This window comes from Fringilla coelebs (assembly GCF_963513975.1).
Source record: "Fringilla coelebs genome assembly, chromosome: 12".
Classification (NCBI taxonomy): Eukaryota; Metazoa; Chordata; class Aves; order Passeriformes; family Fringillidae; genus Fringilla; species Fringilla coelebs.
In genome coordinates, this window is record NC_140038.1 from 14,032,974 (window position 1) to 14,052,844 (window position 19,871).

Here is a 19,871-nt window from a genome sequence, read left to right on the forward strand (position 1 = left end):
AATGTTTGAGACTCAGAGATTTTTTTTTTTTAAAACAAGAAAAATTTTTATCTCTGAGGTAGATGACAATAAAATATATAAAAAAAAACCAATGGAGCTGTCAATGAACACTAACAAGTGCTGGAGCTCCTCTGTTGGCACTGATGCACCCCAAGGAAGAGAGAGCAAGCCCTACACCACTATCTGAAACGTGAGAAATGTGTCTTCTGGTTTAGTAGCTTCTACAGAAATGCAACACAGAAAAAGCAGCGCCAGAATTACACTGAAATGGCCTTGGAGAAGAAGAACTTCCATTTCTGCTTCGCAAGCTACTCGGAAAACGGTGGGAACATGCCCAGGTCAGCAAAATCTTCAATGTTGTAATTGCCAGTACCCTGTGTTGGATCCCCAGGCATCGGCAGCATGTCCTGCACGATAAGGAAAAATCAAAGTGAAGTCTCACTTGCCAACACATTATCCAGACACAAACTGTTTCCTGTTCATCTTCTCAGTGTAAAACCAGAAAAGGCCAAGTTCAGATAAATAAGGTGAAAACCAGACCTGTGCAGAGGGCTGGGCTAAGGTTTATGTGCTACTTTTGACCTGAACAAGAGGTGGGACTTAAGCAAGGCAGAAGTTTTGCTCCTCTGAAATAAAATACATTTGAGCTGCCTACTCCTCCCAGACTGAAACAGCTCCCCTTGGAATGGGAGCTACATAGGGAAAGAAGCAAACTCCCTGGTTTCACTGCATGGGGAGTGTACAACATCTCACACACTGGAGCTCCACCTGTGTCAGGATGGGCTTGGCAAGGTCTCACTTCCTACCAGCACTCTCTAGGTGAACACTGCTCTGTGGAACACCCCAGACTAACATCACCCAGCTAGCAAGGTGCCCAAGCAGCCTTCATGGGTGTACAGAGGCAGAGGAAATAGCAGGAACTTCTCAGGAGAAATAGGATTTCGTACTAATTGCTCTCACGTGCCTTGAGCCAAGTGAGGTCTCTGCAGGAGGCTTCAAAAAACACTCAACCTTTCCTCTCAGCTGGAGACTGAAGCCACAGGGCAAAGATATCCCTTGCTGGGAAAACCAGAGTTTACGCTTGCCTTTCCTCTCAGTCCTTACAATAATAAACTCTTACCACAACACCAAGTCTTGCCAGGGATGGCTCATCCTCACAACAAAACAAAACCAAAAAACAAGTAAGAAAGCTCACGAGATCTGCTCTGTGAAAGAGCTGAGAGCTGCTGCTGCATACTGGGAAGTTCCTCCAAAACAAAGATTGATTAAAATCCATCCAAAATCTTCACAGCATCCTTGCCAATGTGGTGAGAGAGACTGTGAACACAACTGGCAGTGTCTGAGCTGCCAGGGTCAGCCTTCATCTTCTGACCAAAATTTGGACTTATTTGATGTTTTCCCCTCATTCTCTCCCAGCCAAATGGAAGCTGTAGCTGCTCCCTCCTGTCTCCATTTCCATCTCTGAAGGCATTTCTGCTGCTGGGGCCTCTGTGGCCAAGTCTCCTCAGACACAGATCCAGCAAGGTCTCCCTCTGAGTCTGCCTCTCTCCTTAAGCCCAGCTGACCTAGGGCTGGCTTTGGGCACAATCCAAGCAAATCTTGGAGGCCTTTAAACTCATCCAAGTTTCTTATCCCATCCAGCTATTATCCTAATTCCCTCCAAACACATGCTCACCTTCAGGAGCTCTGCAGATGAGCCCAGCTCTCCTTTTATCCCACGGTCTTCCTTGCCACTAACTTCATAAGAAATCTGTTAAGCAAAACACTGCTTGGACCCCCATCTCTGCTGCCATCAAACCATCTGCCACCAGCTCCACTGGAATTACCCTGAATATCCTCTTGGAGAGCAATTAACCTTTGCTAACACAAAGAGATGCAGCAGACCAATCCTGCCTGGGCCCTGGGCTAAGAGCACGCAGACATGCAGTTATTCCAGATGAAGTGCTGCTGTTTGATCTTGTGTGAAAGCAATGGTTCATCCACACAGGAATATTCCCATGCTCACAGCTCTTCTGCAGCATTCTTGCACACGGGCCCAGTCCTGGAGGTGAATTTACTTTCCAAAAGACAAGGAGACACCCCACGTCTAAACCTTGCTTGGGGCTTGAACTGTCTTTCCTGCATTTATCTGCATTGTTTTCTTGTAAACTGTCTTCTTAATCTAATTTAAAAACCAGTTATACAAGGAGAGATATGTAACTAGTCAACTTATGAAGTCCTAGTCTAAAATAGGACTTTGCTATCTGTAGTCAAGACTCACAATTATAGTTAATTAGATAGCTGAAAATGATTGTTTACCACCTATCTGATATCTGACTGGGTTTAACCTTAAAAAATATATTCTGTGCATTATCAGACTCCTTTCCTGCTTGAATTGTCAAAGAGAATGACATTGATATCTAACTGAACTTGAGATGTGAGAGGTCAGCACCAGGATAAGAATGACACTCCACTTGGGAATACTTCATGGGTTCTCTGCAAAAGATGGAAGCCCTAAGTATAGGGTGCAAAGAGAAGGAGAAACAGCATTCTGCATCAGCAAAGACGCTGCTGGGTGGCAGAAACCCAAACCACCTCAGTACTGAGGGCAGCACGCAGCAGCAGGGGAGGGCTCCAGGCCCTGCTGCACCTGACCCTCGAGGGCCAGGGCTCTACCTCGGAGCTGGGAGGTGCTCAGAGGGACCCCAGCTCACCTGGAACACCTCTGTCTGGTTGGGCTGCGGGTGCGAGTGCTGGTCGCCGCTCTGCTGGTTGTGGTGCTGGCTCTGCCACTGCGACCACACCTCGGACGGTCTGCCCTGGAACTGCCCGCTGCTCTGGCCACCTTCAGCTGCAGGGAAAGAAAAGGCACATGTCAGAGAGCAGCTCCTCCAAAACATCTGCCTGCTCTGGGGCAGCACCCCTCAGGGCTGGATTTGCAAAGGAGCCTTGGAGAAACGCCCTGGGTGACACCAGCCCTGCCAGGAGGAAGCTGGAGGGAGTTTCAGCCCCAGAGCAAAGCTCAGGGCCATGGCTGCACAGCCATGAACTGCCCAGGGCAAAATGCACAGTGCCATGGTGAGCCAGGCACTGCAAGACAATTTTAAAGTATCCCCCATCATTTTTTAATCAATAAGGACTATTTTTCATTTCATTTCAAACTTCACCATCTGAATGCTATTTCTCTTCAAAACACTTGCATTCTTGTGGAGCAGCGAGTGCACAGTTTGGTACTCATCTAAGCAGCATGCAAGCAGATCCAGGATTTTTTTAAGCAGATGTAGAAACAGTATGATCAACAGACAACAGCCTTGCTGATTAAATACAGGCATTGCTGGACTGTCCTGTCCTCCAGTAATACATCTGCAAAGTGATTTATTTAATATGCAGTTCATAGCAAATTGTTATCCTGTCAATATGGTGATACTTTCCTAAAAGTCTCAGGCCATTTACATTTGACAGAGTAACATGAACAGCAAGGCTTCATTGAAAATACACTTTAAATGATGATCTGAAGGAGATTAATTTCTTCTAAATGGTCCATCAGAAAAAAGCATGTTGCCACACATTAATTTGGTTACCTATTACACATACATTTTTAATGAGTACAGAAACAGACTACACTTAAGCTGGACTCATTTTACCCTGCATTTCTACAGACTGCCACTGAATTATAATATTTTTGGATAATTTCCCATTCCTTAGTTACAGTATCTCCTTCTAGGAACTACTATTTTAGAAAGCTTGCCACCAGGCTCATGCTTTTCCTCCAAATATTTCTTCCTCTTTTTTCTTGTTAACGTTTTTTCTTGTTGTTTCTCTCTATGAGTGCTCCAGCTATTTTTGCCTGTTTCCCTCTCACAGGAGAGGATCAAGCTGTGCATGTCTGGTTCTTCCTGATCACCAGCATCCTCTGCCAAGGATGCCAAATTTCCCGTGCCAAACTTCCACACCTGTGCTATGCCAAGTCTTTGATAGCCAGGCTCAATCATGTCAAATCAGCCACTACTCACAGTCATGACTTCAGAAAATACAGACACATGTATTTAACCCAATCCCTTTGGCCACCAGCTAAGCCATGCAAAACAGATAAAGGGAAGGTTTTACAGGAAAGCAAACAGGCTGCAGTGATGCATTTCTATCACATCTGAAGTACATGATTACACTTCTTCCCTCACTGACATTACCACAACCAGTAATTCAGCTGACTGAAAAACCCTGCAGACATTTTAAGAGCCAAAATAAAATCCATCTAAGTTACCCTTTAAAAGCAAGCTGCAAGTTTGTTTTGTTTTATTTCCCCCCAGAACAACACATTGAAATTAAGTGAGTGAAGCAAATGATGCCTCTTTTCAGCAGAGCAGCTCCTGCCAGCCGCTCGTCTCCGTGAAGGCTGGGTTATTAATAGCACCCAAACTGATGTAGGTCAGGAGATGTTTCTCATTAAGTGAAAGGGTTCTTGCCAAGTAGCTTAAGCCTGAAATACAAGGCTGTCTCATAAACAAATGTACAATGCCTGGTGGAAATGGAAATGGAGGGAGAAATAAGCTGTGTGGGAAGAGCTCCATGCCAATGCCCTTTTCCTAGGCACAGGTCTGTGCCAGGTCTGTTCCCCAGGGACAGGAGCACACAGCACACATCAGCACACTGCCACCCGTGCCTTTTGGGATTGCACATTGTTATCACCCTGTGATATTTTTCATGGAATCCATTATATATTTTACTCTTGAATATTATTCTTCTGGTGGAGCGCAGAAAACTTACCAAGGGGTTACCTGCTGGGTCACGGTCTGAAAGCCACCAAATTAGCACATAATGGGAAAAGAAAACCATTTCAAAACATGGCACCTACTCTGATTACATTGGTAGCACTGGGAGTACAAAATAAATCCCATTTTCAGCCAAACTACAATGTGCAATCTCAATGCAAGAGGACACCAACATGAAGAAGGTAAAAAATGAAAAAAGAAAGCAAATTGAACCAGTTGACCACAATTTGGGAGGATGGTTACTAGTCATATAAACAAATTTTGAATCTTTCAGGACACCATTTACTGGGAAAAGAAAAAAAGTTCCCTCATACCATAAAATGACAATATTCTGACAAAACATAAAATGACAATATTCTGTGTTGGATGTGGAGGAGATGGAGCATGGAGAGAACAGGTCAGTTCTGTTCTTTCTACTCAGCAGCAGAAAGCAAAACCCTTTCACCACCTGGGCTTCCCAACTGACCCACCAAAAGAACAATAAAAACCAATTTTTACTGATTAAATACTGGATGATTTTAATGAAGTTAATGCTGAAGAGTTTAATTTCTACATGCATTTCTGTGTTACACCACTTCAGACTCACCAAAGCCTGCACTTCGGTTTGCTAAGCTGGAGTAGGCATTCCCACTTGGAGAAGAGGTGGCTGGGCTGGACAGGGGGCTGTAAGATGATGGGTCAGCTGGGTAGGTGTGACTTGTTCCAATGCCAAAGGGAGATGACTGAGCCTTGCCAGACTGAGATGGAATTTGCTGAGGAATAAAGTGTAAAAGAAGGGAAAAGTTTTATTGTTGGGGAACAGCACAGCAGAATCACATTTAACAGCATAAAGCAAAGACTAAATAAACTCTGGATGCCAACAGGCATGTTTCTCCTGTCTCAGCTGTATTTCATTTCTGTCCAAGCCAGGTTACTGCTGCAGAAGGAATACAACAGAGTAGAAACCAACACCTACAGCCCTCCTGCTGATTAGCTCTCAGGTACTCTGCATCAGAGCTATTTGGAAAACCAGGATTTCTTTTACCACTTCTATGAGGATTAACCTCAAACTCAACAGGTATAAAGAATTCATCTTCATTTTCCAGTTTTGCAGTGCCACAGTGAAATCAGTTATCTGCATGGACACATGCAGGTCTCAGATGACCAGAGTCTCCAGTGCTTGGGACCAAATGGCCAAAGAAGTTTCAAAGCTAATGAGCTGCTTTCTCTCCCTGCCTATGAATACAGGCAGCAGCTACTTTGCCTTGTAAAGGGCTTGGAAGTGTGAATCACCAAGTCCTGGTAGAAGGGAAGAAACAGTCTAACATTGCTTTAATTGGGCAGCTAAGTTAATTCAAAAGTACTAAAATCCAGCTTATTGTCATTTCACCTACATAACAGCTCTGTCACAGGATCTCCCAGAATGTTACACAAATGGTTAAAAACTGCAGAGGCTGCTTTGAGACATGTGCAACTGGTACACTGGGACTAAAGGGAGTCAAGTGTTCCATCCAAAGTCATGTGCTAATGTATGGTGCACAGACAGAATCTGCCTATAAACCATTTCCCACATGATGAGTAAATCCAGCAGTCCCAAGGAAAACTCACTGCCCAACCAAGCCCACAAATGGAAATTGAAGGTGATTACATCTCTGGGTATCACTAATGATGTGCACTGCTACTGGCAATCAGTGCATGCACAGGAAGCTGCTCTTCCCTGGAACAGAGGGACAGGGAGCAGAATGAAGCCCCCACAATCCAAGAGGAAAAGGTCAGTGACCTGCTACACCACTCAGACACACACAAGTCCACGGGTTGGGCAGGATCCACACAAGGGTATGAGGCAGCTGGCAGAAGTGCTCACTGAGCCACTTCCCATCACTTCTCAGCAGGAAAAATTCCTTCACCAAAAGGGCTGTCAAGAACAGGAAGAGGCTGCCCAAGGAAGAGATTGAGTCACCATCCCTGGAGGTGTTTAAAGATGTGTGGATGTGGCACCTGGGGATCTGGGTTAGTGGTGAAATTGGCAGCAGTGGGTTAATGGTTGGACTTGAGGACCATAAAGGTCTTTTCCAAACTTAATGATTCTATGATTTTTTGGGCAAATGCAGGGGAGCTGGGGGAGGAAAACAGATCCCAACAGGCATATAACATGTGGAAGATGCTATTAAGTCTTCAGTTCAGTTCCAAGCTAAGAAATTGTACATTTCTGAAGGTTTCCACAATGGCAGTGGGAGCTTGGCAGGTCACTTTTGCAAAGCTTAGCTCCACTTTATTTAAGATGGAAGAATTAATTCCAATTTCCTTACACTCACATCCAAACTCAGTTGACTTGGACAGAATTTGTGCAGTAAGAGGGATGAGTAATTTGTTTTAGTCATTTTCAGCACCTTCCATATCATTTGAAGAAATGAGTTAATGTTGTGACTGGATTTCATTAACCAGGTGTGACAGAGAACCATGACACTCTGAAGGCTGGAAATAATCAGTGATTAATGTGGAAACAATTCACTTATTGGAAATTCATTTAGTGACCACCCCAACATGCCATTCCAGCCTGCCAAACAATGAGAACTCAAGAGGGATTAGGAGCAGCATTATTAAGATCAAACTTACTTAATATTATTTGTCTTTTAATAGAGTTTTGAACCATTTTGTAACAGTTACACAGGACAAGAGGTGATGTCTGGGCTAACACTGACAAGCACAGTGCATCTGATGGAGGTGTGTGCTGTTTCCTCCAGCACACAGCAGTGTGAGCTACACTGGGCAGTGCTGATGGAGGGGCACCAGGCTGAGCAGCCTCTGCTCTCAATCCATGCCTGGATTTGCACCTGTCCCTTCTGCCCACCCTGATAACAGCGGGTAACACTGCTGGGTGCAAGGTCTGGCCCAGGAAAGAGTTAATTCACAGGCTTAATCCCACAGCAGAAGATCTGTCCTTCTTCCTTCATCCAGTGCACACGTAAAACAAATGCAGGAAAGGAGCTTCCCGTGGGGTTTGGGGCAGTGCAGCCACTGCCACCTCAGTGCCCACCATCCCAAACCAATGCAGTAACACATGGGGCAGCTGCTCACCCTGCCACAAATTAATTACTCTGTCATCAATGGGTTTACAAACACTTCTGTAAAAAAACAGGGAGTGCAAATCTTTAATGCCCATGGAAAGAAAGGACCAGAAGTCAGTACCTGTCCTGGAAATGGAGGGCGGTTTCCCGTCCAGGCCACCTGGCCCTGGTTGAGCTGCCGCGATATCTGAGTCAGGTTCTGGCCTGTTGAGGAGGAAGACTGGATGTCGTTGACACCAGGCACATGCACCACAGATGAACTAAGGGTTCAGAACAGACAGAGCCTCATTTGTAGGGCCTAGTCTCAATGCACAGATTGTACCCCAGATAAAGAAATACTGACAATACATTAAAGCTAATTATTCAATCTGTCTCGGTAAGAAAAATGACTGAGAAGCGTCACAAAACTGTGAAACATACTGGCATTCTAAATGTCAGCCCTAACAGACACAGCAGGCAAAATTATTTTGAATTAGACTGCAGTAATCTCTTGGAAAGGGCTTCTAAGAATAAATACAGTCCCACACATGGTGCACACACACTTAGCCCCACACCAGTTTAACATTTGATGCATAAAAAATCTGGCTTGCAGAGAGTACTGCAGGTACTTCATCACAAATTTGTGCTTAAAGTCAACAGGATTGGAGCATTTGCTTAAATGCCATTCTAAATGAAGATGGGCACAAATTATGATACTTATAAGCACTTCCTTATTTGTTTCCTGCCTGAGAAATGAAGAATTATGTGCTACATATTAAAAATAAGGGCTTTTCATTCATTTTTTCACCAACTGATGCTAAAGAAGATCAGGCAATTATACACCCAGGCAAAAGAACAATCAAGACAGGAAGTTAAACTCATGTAGCAACTTTGGAACACTAATAATAATCAAAAATAGTACTTTTAAGGATTTTTTTTTTGTATGTTAGCTGTTTCCTACGTACTGAATTTCACTACAGAGAAATACCCAAAAATTAATTATAAGAAAAATTATATGAAGCAACTGCTTCACTTCACCATTTTATTCTCACGGAATTCTTGAGCAATGGAATCTACACAACTACACATTGTGACTGTACTTTTAAATATAAAAACATATTTTTTACATGTCATATATAAATGAATAGAAATGAAGACAGCACACAAAACCACTTTTGTGGATCCACTGAAACAGCTTGTCCTTTTCTCCTTTTATCCCTATTGTTTATTTTCACAATCTTACAGAGAGAGAAGAATGCAGATTGGGAAAAGAAGTAAACAAGGCTGAGCAGAGAGAAAAGCAGGAATTTGAATCCTTGGAAAAGGCTGACAGAATCCCTCCCAGAGTGCAAGCAAAACGCGGCTGGCATTGAGTTGTTATTCTGGATTTCTTACTGACCAAAAGCAGTGAATGTTTAGAAATTCTTTGTAGAGAGTTTTCTGATTTTTATTTTATTTTGTACTATCACAGAGTCTCCAAAGGGAAATGTAGACCAGAAAGTCCATCTAAATCTGGCTGGAGCACACAGCAGCTGCTGGGGAGGGCTGGCCCTACTGCCAACACCTCTCAGCTGGACTGGCAAGTCCCATCACCTAAGGAGCTTGGACTGTATCTGGAAGTGCATTTTGAAAGCAGATTTCTGCAGAGCAGCACTTAGAGGCTGCCCAGGCTCAGGGACTGAATGGGCCAGGCTGGAGATTATACAGCAGAGGACAGTGCACTGAGGTGCAATGCCGGCAGAAATGCAAGCCATTACTTGAGGTAACAGAATAGCAGTAGGAAAAAAGCTACAGTTAAACATCAGGAATTAGCAAAGGAAATGAAGAGAACAAAAGCCAAACCCCCAGATGGCAAGTCAGCCACCCAGTAATACACAACATCCAATTAAAAGACATTTTAATTTACTGTCATATCTCCCCAAGTTATACTTGGTTTTAATTTCACAAAACGCACTCACATGGATCTTATTTCTCTTCACTGAGATTATTAGCAATTACATCTTTAAGAGCACACTGGTTTAAATAAAATCAGTGTTTGCCAATGTTTTCCAGTTCGAGGAACTGGCAGGTTCTGAGTGGCTGCTCCTTCACTTTCACAGCCTTGGCTGGTTTGAACAGGAGAATGGAATTTCAGTAAGACAGTGGTGATATCACAAGGCACTAAGGTAAATATGATTGCTGTTACCACACTCTCCAAAAGCAACTGGACCTTGGATTGCCAGCTGGTAGGCAATGACACACACTTAGAAGAACCCAAAAATGCCTTGGAACATGCCAGAACACCACCTTACATGTATTTGGAAGCTGCCTTAGAAAAGTGTTGATGCTCCTGTCCCAGTCCTCACCTGGGACTATGGATGCAGCAGCATCCCTCTGTTCCCTTTGATACCCACATCAATGCCCTTCAAGGCAGCCCTTCAGCAGGAGCAGCTGAAGTGCAAAACAAATCTCTGCACCCTTCTAGCTTGGTTGAATGTTCCTCAGATTTCTGACCCTGTCCTGTCACCTCTCAGAGTTATTTCCCTCCAGAATTTGCTGCTGCTCCTTAGCTTTCTTCCAATTACAATATCACAGCAAAAAGCAACTACTTACCAGCCAAAATTTTTAAGAGAGATACCCAAATTATCTCAGCTTGTAAGCCCAGCCTAAGTGCTGAAACATCACCAGCAGTGAAGTGTACACAAAGCAAAATTCATTCATGCAAAGGAAGCTCTTGCACCTTGGGTTGGTTTTGTTTCCACTGTACTGCAGAGGGAACAGTTCCCCCTCTCAGACAGAACTGACACGTTCAGGATCTGCACCAAATACCTGAAAGTCTTTCCCGAGTGTCCTGGCTGAAATGGGCTTCCCTGTGAGTAAAGCTGCTGGTTCCCTGCTGTGGATGCAGAGGCCATCATTTTTTTATCTGCTGCAAGAGAAAAACAAACCACAGGAAAAGAATTCATTTAGGGGTTGAGATAATGAAGGAAAAAACCACTTCAAGACAATTGCAATGTATGTTTTCTTCCCTTCTTCAAGCTTCATGAAGAAGCCCAGTGGAACACATTAGCTTCAATGCCTGGTGGCACTGCCTGCTGGTGTTGGGGTGACAACCTGCATCCCCACCTGCATCCCAGGTGGCTGGAGGCACTTTGCTCCTGAGTGTCACAAGACCTGCACACCTGAGCTGTGACAAGGCAAAACACAGGTCTGTTGTGGAATCTGCTGTCCTCATGTGGCTTGGGGGAGCCATGAAATGGGATGGGGAGCCATGAAATGGGATGGGGAGCCATGAAATGGGATGGGGAGCCATGAAATGGGATGGGGAGCCATGAAATGGGATGGGGAGCCATGAAATGGGATGGGGAGCCAGGAAATGGGATGGGGAGCCAGGAAATGGGATGGGGAGCCATGAAATGGGATGGGGAGCCATGAAATGGGATGGGGAGCCATGAAATGGGATGAAAGTACCCCAGAGGGGTGGAAGACAAATGAGTGTAGTGAATAAATTGCACAAAGAGGTGCCATTAACTTTTACAGTCTACCCTTAATGTGTCAACTGGAGATCAATCTCTAATTGAATGAAACAAGACTGGGTGAACAGCACCATTTGGTTCCTTAATTTAATTTTCTGGTACTGGATTATTCCAAAGCTCAGGGAAATCTCACTACTACTTCTCTTAAATTTAAAGGTCTGCTACACCACCTTTTATTCACCTTCTCCATCTCCCCTCCAAGTACAAAACACCCTGCAACTCACTGATGGTTTTGCACCCATTTGTTGCCATGTACTTGACAGGCCTAGAAATCAAGTCTGCCCCCTCATTTTCCCCTTTGCTCTTTTCAGATTCCCACTCATTTCACAAGATGCTCTCTCGGACAAAAGGCCCACTCAACTCACAAGTAACAGAAGCATTTTTTAGGTGTTTAAATTTTTTTTTTAGCTTTCCCTAGCTTTTAGAGATCTCCTGAGCGTGACTCACCAAAGGCCTCCAACACACAGCAGCTCTTCTCTGTTACCTAAGTTGTTCTTACATTATGTTCCTAACAAGAACCTAAGCTTGCCTCTCAAAAGAAAAAAAAGTCACCTCAAATTCCCTCACAGGAGCCTTGGAGTGTGGATGCCACTGATTAGAGCTAGCATTGCTTGTCTTTGTAATGCAGAAATCTGTAGAAATTCCTCCCTGGCTACCTACTGCCCAGCACAGAAACCAAGGCTGGGCTGCAAAACTGTGCTCTCATATTTAAAAACAACAACAGGGAGAAATGGGGACAAGGTGTAGAGGAGGTTGTGCATGTAGTAGGAGAAACTGAGAATGGGTTGGCATATCTCTGATAAGAAGGACAGATGAATTTGTCTTTTTTTGCAGTAATGTCATTCCTGCATGCGATGCCCCATTTTCTAAGGCCACCCTTTGCAGGGAAACCAAACTCTCAGAGCTGCAAGAGTCAGAGCCAAAATCCTGTGGGTGCTTTAGATATTTGAGAACAACTCACCAGAAAAACTGAGAGTGCCCCAAATGAACTGGAATTCCTCAAGTGGAGCAGAGTTGCCATGGCAGCTACCAGGGTCTGTGCCACAGGATGAGGCCAAGACAAAGGGAACAGCTAAACTAATAGCAAGCAGCTAATTCTCCTTCCTGAGTTACCCTGAATGCTCTTTACCCTCTGAATCTGGCCCACATCTCTCCCAGCTGTATTCCTACCCAAGATTTTTCATACAATTCTCTGCTCTCACCTTTGGTACAGCACTGATTTTTTTGTTGTTGTTGGGGTTTTTTTTTTGGTGGGTTTTTTTTTTTTTTTTTGGTGAATTTTACCTGTTTCTCTCTAAACTCCACTGGTCAGTGATGTCCCTTCCCCCAGCAGGACCAGTATTTCCAACATTTCTGCCTCTTAACTGAACCCCTCTCTAAGAACTGCATCATCCCATGTTTCAAATCACTTGCATGAACTGGTGAAGCCAGGCTTCCTCTCCCAACTTCTGGGGTTTTAATGAAGTTTTAATAGCAGCACTCTCCCTGTGTCAGCCCCTGTTCTTACAGAACAAGATCAGGTATCAACATAAGGCAAACGTCTGGCAGGCAGCACGCAGGCTTGTCAATATTGGTTTTGGACAGGGCACCTCATCCCTGACTGGGAACCATCCTTTATCATTCACAGGAGACCTTGATCACAGCTCCCATGAGAAATTCAGAGAGGGAGAATGTCCCAAAAAAAGCACAGCCTGTAAATTGATAAGAATGAAAGGAGAAACGGCATTTGCAAGAACATAACCACCCAGCTACCTCACAGCTTGTGACACCCTTAACCCTAACCCCTCCCCACAAATAGCTGAGAGCTGCCTGAAAAAGAGCCAGTAAGGCAGCCAAAAAGCAAGATGTTCTTGCTTAGAAAAACATATTCTGGTGTTTAGGGTTGGAGTCTTGCTACCTTCTAATGGACCCCTTTTATGGCCTCAGCTGTTGACTCCGCTGTTCAAGCAAACAGAGAAGGATGAACAGGAACAGCAGAGAAGTCCAAGCAACAGGAGGACAGAGTATCAAGTATATATTGCAGTTACAATGTCTTCTCCAACTGAAAAAGCCAATCCAGACATAAGAAACCAACAGCGAGGTCACCTTCCAACACCCCTGCAGTCAAACCCTGTGGGTTGTTTCCTCCCTGCACTGCATGACACTTGCACATTGATTTATTTAAAACAAATGTAAAAATTCCTCTTTTTCAGTGAGGACAGTTAAGAACAACAAACAATCAATGAGCTCTTCCACAAGCCATGGCATTAACAAGCTGGCTTCCTACAGATATATTTCTGATGGTGCCTTCAGCTGCCAGTGTTAGTGGTTTCTGTCTGTTAGGGCAACAGGCAGCACAGGCTGGGGCTACTTTGAGACAGCTCCATCTGTCTGACTGACAAATTGGCTGTTACCTCTTACAACAGGGCTGGGAAATCCTCTGGTGAGGGCACCTGTAGGGACTCTGTCCTCACAGTAATTTCCAAGGAATGTAGAACAACATATTGTTCCTGAGACTCCTATCACTCTTAGAAGAACTTCCTAAAAATTTTAGAAGTTGTGGGAAAAAGAGCAAGGACTCCTCACAACCAGGTAACACGAGTGGAAATGCCTCAAGTGACCAGAGAACAAGTATATTGCTGGTAGCATATGACTCAGAAAACATTGATACAGAAACTGGTGATTTGATAAAAAACTGCAGCCTATCTTAAGACTTTATGGTAACTGTCTTGTCCCTTTTTAGAGAAATATGTGCCTAGTTAGAGAAATGAATTTACCTATGCTGTTTAGGAAAGAAAATACACACTTAGAAATGGAATGCTTTGCTCAGTAAATTTAATATCTAGGAGCACTGCCTAAGGTGTCCCTGTGAAATGAAAAGAGAATCAAAACCAGGCAGCTCTGGTGACACTAAAGCCATCCTTCCTTCTTTGAATTCACTCCATCATCTTTAGGGGAAACACCAACTAATGACAAATGCTAGGAAATGTCCCAAAGGCTGATGCTGCACAGAAAATTCTCTGCCACACAGCACCTTCTCTTCATTCTCTTGAAGCTGTGCTCTACACCATGTAACCAAGCTTATCACAGCATTATAAATTAAACATCAGGGACATTCACTTACAAGCAGTTATTCCAGCAAACATCTCAGCAAATCTAGGATCTCTCTCTTGGGAGAAGATAGCATCAGGCTTTTCCACAGACTTTCCACCCTCATGAACATTAGCTGGTATACTTGGAACAGGCACCTGTTGAGATACAGAGAAGAAGGTGATTCCCTCTACTGTACTTGACAAAAAGGAATTCAGGGATAGTCAAAATGTACTTTTAGTTTTGCTGAAATGTGCTGTTGTTTTACATCTTAAATGATCAGAGGCACAAAAAGGAAAATCTGAGAAATTTCACCTGAGATAAGTCATAGGATGACAGCCCATCTCTTTGATGTACTTCGAGTTCTGCTTGCTGTTGCTGAAGTTGTCTGCAAGGGAGACAAAATTACTTTCTTACAAAAACCAATTAAGATACAAAAAGGAATAGTCACGGTCTCCTATTTCACACTCCCAGTGAAATGTGTCTCAGTTGATTCACTAAATCCTTTCCTATGAGATCCATCTGTTTTTTCAGCTTTCTCATGGAGAAAACTTGCACCACAGGAATGCAACAGGGCACAGGGAGAGTTTTGCTCTGATAGCACTGCAATGTAGGTGGGTGAGTAATGGAGGATGGAACACAATCTCCTTCTAAAGGATTTAAAAATTCACTATTCTTAACTCATTGATGAATTAAGATGATGAACACATGAAGACCCCCTCTCTGAGCCTGCTGAAGGAAACAGTAAGCTTGCTCTCCAGGAAGATGCCTGATGACAGAACACCTCAGCAGCTGGAAGTTATCCAGATGTTTTCCACCTCTGATTAACACTTGCTTTGTGTTGCTTGCTCAGAACAAGCAAGAAAACTTCTGGCCTGGAGATGCACAGGTAGAACACTCATCTTTGTGAGGCTCCTGGCACAGTTAGCAAAGAAGAAATGAACCCCCACAATTATGCTAGAGCTCAGAGACTACATAGGATTGGACTGAAACTGACAAAATACTTGGATTTGATACTTCTAAATGATCCTTGACAGTGCTCACAGTTTCTGTAAGTTTTTGGCTTCCTTCTGAAGGAAAAAGCACCCAAAAAAATGAGAATTACACAGCATGTGTGTCCTTCCCCAGAAAGATCATACTTGGGCAGGCAGGAATAGATGAGATTTGGCAAAACAGCAAGATCACGGATTTGAAATTCTGGAAAATTACAATGTATTTTTAGCCACAGGTTGAAATTTTACGTTTTCATCCAAATCTTTTAAATTTTGAAATAGATTCAAATGCCAAGGGACTGAGAGACAAACTTGCAGACAAATCAAATGACAAATTAGACACAAACTGGTGGAAACATGAGGAATCCCTCAAACAAGCTACTGAAGTAAGCAACACATTTTGCTATCCCTTGAAGCTTTTCCAGGAGACACTTTGGTCAGTTTTTATGCTCCATGGCAAAAATCTGTGTCCTGCAACAAACAGCAGGTCAGAGTAAGTGGCCAAAAGCCTTCTGCAAGCCTTGCAGTGTGAGAACATAATCCAGGGAATGACTTTTGTCCTAGCAGTAACATGCAGAAAAGGGCAGTCCTCCAAGCCATTCGAGAGCCACGGATTTTCCCTATTATTTCAGCAAACAGAAAATTCCTAAAAATTACCCCTGGAATGCAAAGGCATTCTTTGTTCACAAGCAGAAAATGCAAACTTTTCCAACAGAACTACGGGAGGCAATTGAATCGTGGGGAATCTATGGGGAAGTTTCTAAAAACCACCCCGTGGACAATAAACACCCATTAAACCCCGTCGTTAACGTGAGAGCTAATTACACTCTTCCATTTGTTTTTATTACCACTGACTCGGTGCATGTGTCAATAAACAGCACATTAGGCTCTCCTCTGTTCCTTATAAAGAATGTTTTCTTGATTCAGCCATATACATACAAATGAGCCAAACCAAACAGCACACTCACTCGTTATTTGTTTTGTAGGCACTTCTCTAACTTAGTGCTCCTTCTCCCCTCTCTATCTTTCATCTCTAATACTCATTAAGCTGCACTACAATATAAACACCACATTGTGCTAACAGCACTGAACTTTGGGAACAACCTCCCAAAATCCATTTCCTATAAAAACCAAATAGTTGTGTGTACCTTTACTGAACCCTGTGCAAGCTATGCTGCACTTAATTAAGATTGAAATGCAAAGCCAGGGTAGCATCTTCTGTTGTTGTTGGCTGCTACTGCATAAATAGTTTAAATGGTGCTGGAAACCTGGAAGAAATGCACAGCAATTCACGCAGCAGCTGACCAGGGAGAGCTCAGTGCTGCTGCTGTGGCTGCTTCAGACGCTGCCATCCCACCAGCCCCTCTGACAGCCAACACAGGCAGGTCCCTTCAGTCACCCACTGCTGGACAGCAAAAATGAAACAGAACAAGGCATTATCATCAGTCTGGGCAAAACTCGAAGCTGCCCTCTAACTTTGAAGCCAAAAATTGTCCTTGGTTTCACTTTCAGTTTCAGGGGTTCAAGGAGTAAATGAATTAATTTCTTGGCTCTACAATTTGCCCAACATAGCAAGTGAGGCATTGACTGGGTCAACAGTGGATTCTGTCTGTACTGACCCACAGGTTCAGTATGAAACTGGGAAAGCCCTTGGCTTGGACAAGAATGGCTCAGCAAATCTGAAGGCTTTGATAGTTACTTCAAAGTTACTTTAGTACATACACATGGAGGAAAAAGGAAGACAGTGTGGAAGCTCTCTTGACATTCGAGAGGATGTTAACCTCTCTCTATGAAAATTGAAGTTACTGGTTCCCTTTCCAGGCATCAGAGTAAACAAAAAAGATTTCAACTTTAAAATTAACAGGCTCTTTGGTGGGAGAGAAACAACAATCCTGCATCCCTACCAAGCTATTTTTATGTAATACAGGCACACGTGTTTCCTGTGTCTGGTTTGGACAAAAGCAGAGGGCTGTGGTTGTAAAATCCTCTTTCAGAAATTCTCAGTATTTCCCTCTTTCAGCCTAGAGCTTCAACTCAGCCCTGGGAAAGGGTCTGTCTAACAGCAGTGTCAGACAGACCACAGATGACACAAGAGCACGAGAAAGTCATTGCCACCACTACCACCAACTGCAATTTTATCAGCATAGCTGATCTCTTCAGTATTTTGGCCAAGGAGAAGCCAGAGCAGAAAGCATCTCTCCCACAGGCTGATTCATCCAGCAGGCTGCTGCCAGCAGCAACCTGGGCCAGCTCACTCCAACACAACAAATCTCAAGACTCAGGGCAACCACAGGACTCATAAATTCACACAGTGCAGCACAGGACTTGTGGCTTCCAAAAATGAAACATCAGATATTCCACGCAGGCCACAAAAATACATCTCTTTTATTTTGATGTATAAACATATCTATATCTCTATACACACACACATATAAGATCTTTATATAACCTGTCACCACAACATTATTTGATTCAAACACTGCTCTGTCTGTATAATAAATAAATACTGATAACAATTATTTTTTTCTTTTTGGAAATCAAACAGTCCCAACTGCACAGGAAGATGTGGTCAAACAGGGGACTCTTCTTCACAGCCCAACACAGCACAAATGTGAAATGTTAAATGCTTCATTTCTCCAGGAAGTTTCTCTTGGATGACTACACCCAAGTGAAACTGAGAGAAGTTTTCTTTTCTTTTTTTTTTTTTTGCAAAGAACTAAGTGAACATTTGAACCTAATTATTTCCTTATCCTTCTGTACCAAAAGCAAGTTTGGACATTTCACTGTGTGAAGCTCCAAAGGAGCATCTTTATTTTTAAAAAGGAAACAAAAAGAAAAAATTAAAAAAATTAAAAAAAGAAACAGAACAACCAAACCAACAAATAACAGTAAAAATCAATGAATCTCTGCACAACTGGAATCATCACTGCCCTCTACAGTCTTTTGGGAAAATGCTGTTCACTGGCCAGTTGAGCTATTCCATTAACAGACACACAGAGATGTATGTACTGTGGCTTTAAACTGTCCTCAGTTAAAAACTGATTTAAACACACTTTTTTTGGCTACATTGTCTTTATGATTTCATGCTGAATTTAACTACTTCAAGCCCGTTTTTTATGGGGCTGCCTACGTTACCACAGTGATAGGATCTGACTCTGTGTCTTCAGCTGGGCAGAGCAAGGCATCCCTGCCTGGTCTCCGTGGGAAGCACCTTCCAGGACCCAGAGCACCTTCCAGGAACACGTGAGGATGGCCACACACAGCAGGGCTGGTGCCAAACCCCCAGTCCCAGCAGCAGCTCAATGAGCAGCTGGAAATCACCAGCTACACCGTGATGTACAACTCTTCAGGGCAGCTAGGAAATCAGAAGTCAAAACATGACCCCAAATGTGGGGAGGGGGGGAAGAAGCCAGAAACAGGCAGGAACTGCTGTACTTTACAGTAAGTCCTCTTTGGAAATCTGAGAACTGGGAGAGAATAAGGGGAAAACCAAAACCAGTCTGAATAATGCATTCTTTCTACTATTGAAAAGCAGGATTATAATGGGCTGTATCTTGCCCATTTCAGAACATTTTCAACATGACAAGAAAGAGGGAACATCCCCTGTCAAAGTAGCAGCAGGCAACTTCCATATTAGGTCAGCATTTCTGGGTTGTTATTCAAACCTAGCAAGAGGGATGGAAGCAGAGCCAGGAGCTGGCACAGTCCTATTCATCACAGGGAGGGCTGTGGTGCCAAGCTGAACTGTACAGTGCAGTTCAGAAAAAGCATTCCCAGAGTCAACACAACATAAGCCTCCAGCCCCACTTTTTCATTTGTGGCCTCTTGGGAACAAAGCACAATTAAGCCAGCCTGGGACAAACCTCAGAAGATGTTTTTTACTTTGCAGGCCTGTTTTTGCATATACAAATTATTTGAAAAAGTATTATGGGACAGTAAAAATGTGGAAACAGCTATTTTGATGCACAGTGCAGACAAGCTGTCTGATTTCAAGACACATTTGCCTGTTTTCAATGAGCTTAACTATTCAGTTAAAGCCCAACATTTTGGGTATGCAGAAAAACAAAAAGAAGAAAACAATTGCGATGCTGGGTTTCACCTGCGTGAATGCACAGCCCTGCCAATCCAGGTATGTGCCAAGGCCAAAGAAACAAGACAAGGAGTGCCCAGAGGCACTTGCAAACTCCAGTGCCAAAGCCCCAGGGGTTTGGTTTTGCAGTGGAGCTCTCAGCAGGCACCTCCAGCAGCAGACTGCTCGTTCAGCATTTCCGATACATGCTCTAACAGGCCGAGGGCTTGAACCCAGTAATTTCCTCCCAGCTAAAGACTTGGCAAAAAAAATCTCTGGTCAGACCAGAAGCAAAGTTAGTTTTAAGAATAGATTAAGTTTATATTGGAAAGAAGAAACATTTATTAAAAAGACCTCACAATATAAAGCAATCAAGGCCAGATTAGGTTCTGCAGTTACTGGCTGAGAACTCAGCAGGCTCCAAAGGCATCTCTGCTCAGTCCACAGAGATC

The 19,871-nt window shown here is 43.5% G+C and overlaps 1 protein-coding gene across 1 annotated transcript in view; it reads right to left on the reverse strand.

Annotated features, from left to right (window-relative positions):
• Nucleotides 1–274: 274 nt before the first annotated feature.
• The window catches only part of ARNT2 (aryl hydrocarbon receptor nuclear translocator 2), a 91,944-nt gene continuing 72,347 nt past the window's right edge, over nucleotides 275–19,871 (reverse strand). Inside the window, exons 13-19 of the mRNA XM_084213782.1 lie at nucleotides 14,674–14,746; nucleotides 14,393–14,516; nucleotides 10,583–10,682; nucleotides 7,917–8,055; nucleotides 5,335–5,500; nucleotides 2,694–2,830; nucleotides 275–407 (exon numbers count right to left, since the gene is read on the reverse strand). Coding sequence (XP_084069908.1) covers nucleotides 309–407; nucleotides 2,694–2,830; nucleotides 5,335–5,500; nucleotides 7,917–8,055; nucleotides 10,583–10,682; nucleotides 14,393–14,516; nucleotides 14,674–14,746 — 838 coding nt within the window. The 3' untranslated portion in view covers nucleotides 275–308. The remainder of the gene's footprint in view (nucleotides 408–2,693; nucleotides 2,831–5,334; nucleotides 5,501–7,916; nucleotides 8,056–10,582; nucleotides 10,683–14,392; nucleotides 14,517–14,673; nucleotides 14,747–19,871) is intronic.